This window comes from Jaculus jaculus, chromosome 6 (assembly GCF_020740685.1).
Source record: "Jaculus jaculus isolate mJacJac1 chromosome 6, mJacJac1.mat.Y.cur, whole genome shotgun sequence".
NCBI classification, from domain to species: domain Eukaryota; kingdom Metazoa; phylum Chordata; class Mammalia; order Rodentia; family Dipodidae; genus Jaculus; species Jaculus jaculus.
Window position 1 is genome coordinate 96,691,088 of NC_059107.1, and position 1,987 is coordinate 96,693,074.

At 40.8% G+C, this 1,987-nt stretch overlaps 1 protein-coding gene across 1 annotated transcript; it reads left to right on the top strand.

Annotated features, from left to right (window-relative positions):
* The first annotated feature begins 492 nt into the window (after positions 1-492).
* Positions 493-1,742, top strand: LOC101595484 (programmed cell death protein 2-like). Its single transcript, XM_045152235.1, has 2 exons — positions 493-499; positions 970-1,742. Exons 1-2 carry the CDS (start codon positions 493-495, stop codon positions 1,740-1,742), a joined length of 780 nt encoding a protein of 259 aa, XP_045008170.1.
* The last annotated feature ends 245 nt before the right edge of the window (positions 1,743-1,987 follow it).

Genomic DNA, 1,987 nt, shown 5'->3' on the forward strand with positions numbered 1-1,987 from the left:
CCTTGTACATTTGGCGTTAGTTACATGAACTTATTTGCTTAAGGTTTTTTTTTTTTTTTTTTTTTTTTGGCAACACAGGGATGGAGCCCAGGATTTTATGCATGCTAGGTAAGTGAAGTCCTCTACCACTGAGCTACAGCCCCAAGCCCTTATTTACTTAATATGGTTTAAATGTGTTCACTGTCTTGTATTATTCTCTTTCTTTTTCATGTGTACAAGTCTTGTTTCCACAATGAGAGTTTAAGCTCATTAAGGGCAGGAACTAAGCTGGGTCCAGTGGTGCACACCTCTAGTTCCAGCTAATCAGAAGGCTGTGACAGGAGGATCCCTTGAGTCCAGGAGTTTAACGCCAGTCTGGAAAACATAGCCAGATTTTGCCTAAGAAAAAAAGAGAAGAAAAAAATAGGCATTATATTTCTAATTCTCTTCCCTTCCCATGGTGTTTACATATTCATTCAGTATACATGTATGAAGGTCCCATATGCTTGAACCATGCTAGGTACTGGGAATACAAAGAAAAAAATGCCACTGGAGGAGCTAATAGTGTAATGGGCTCATGATTTGATAACTGCCTATAAAAGTGTTGAGCATATAATGGGACTTCAATATAGGTTTGATGGATTGATGGACCATGCTGCTTTTCAAATAGCTGTTCAATGAATGAATTAATGAATGAGACAAGTGAATAACAAACCATTGATACAGATGGTCAGGTATATCCTCCTACCTGAACCTAAATTTGGCAGGCATAAAAGTATAAGGGGTGGCTCTCTTCCTTTTCTGCTGCCGTGAGCCACTATGTTGCGTGGGCCTACGAGTTTTTTTTTTCTTTTTTGAGGTAGGGTCTCACTCTAACCCAGGCTGACCTGGAATTCATTATGGAGTCTCAGGGTGGCCTCGAACTCATGGCAATCCTCCTACCTCTGCCTCCCGAGTGCTGGGATTAAAGGCGTGTGCCACCACGCCCAGCTTGCCTACGAGTTTTTAGGAATCAGCTACCAAGGAAACATGAGTTTTACTCTTATGATCCACCATCTGAGACCTTTTCCTCAGAAACAGAATCTGTGTGTCTCCAGCTTAAGTCTGGGGCTCATCTCTGCAGGGTTTGTGGCTGTTTAGGACCTAACGCATGCTCCAGGTGTCAGAACACATATTACTGCAGTAAGGAGCATCAAACTCTAGACTGGAGTTTGGGACATAAGCAGTTGTGTACAAAACCAGATCATTTGAACCACACAGTTCCAGACCACAACTTCCTTTTTCCAGAATTTAAAATTTTAACAGAAACAGAAAATGAGATTCTGCCTGAGGCTGTAGAAAAGGAAGATGACTATGAGGTTATAGGAAGCATGGATGAAACACTTGAGGAAGAGTTGGATTTTATGGCAAAGCAGGAATCCAGGGAAGATTATATTTTCCAGAAGTTTAAAACTCAAATAGCTCTTGAGCCAGAGCAGATTCTCAGATACGGAAGAGGTATTAGGCCTATCTGGATTGCTGGTGAAAATATCCCTCAAGAAAAAGATATTCTAGTTTGTTGCTGTGGTTCCAAGAGAATATTTGAATTCCAGGTCATGCCACAGCTGCTAAATTACCTGAAGGCAGACAGACTGGGCAAGAGTGTAGACTGGGGTGTCTTGTCAGTCTTCACCTGTGCTGAGAGCTGTAGCCTGGGCACTGGCTACACAGAAGAATTTGTGTGGAAGCAGGACATAAGACACATCTTGAAGACAGCTTTTTAAAAAAAAAGTTACTGTCTTATGCCTCCCACTCCATCTTTATAGGACTTTATCCCAGGGAAGCAACTACCAGAGATGAAAGTATGAAGGTGGTTTGCTAGAGCAAAAAACATTCAACGACAGAAAATTAAGTAAATTTTTGGTACATCCACATTGAAAGGCAATAGTGTTAATGGTACGTCACAAATTGGCATAATAATAATATTAATTGTATTGGTATTTCCATAAAAATAGCCATACATGTATAC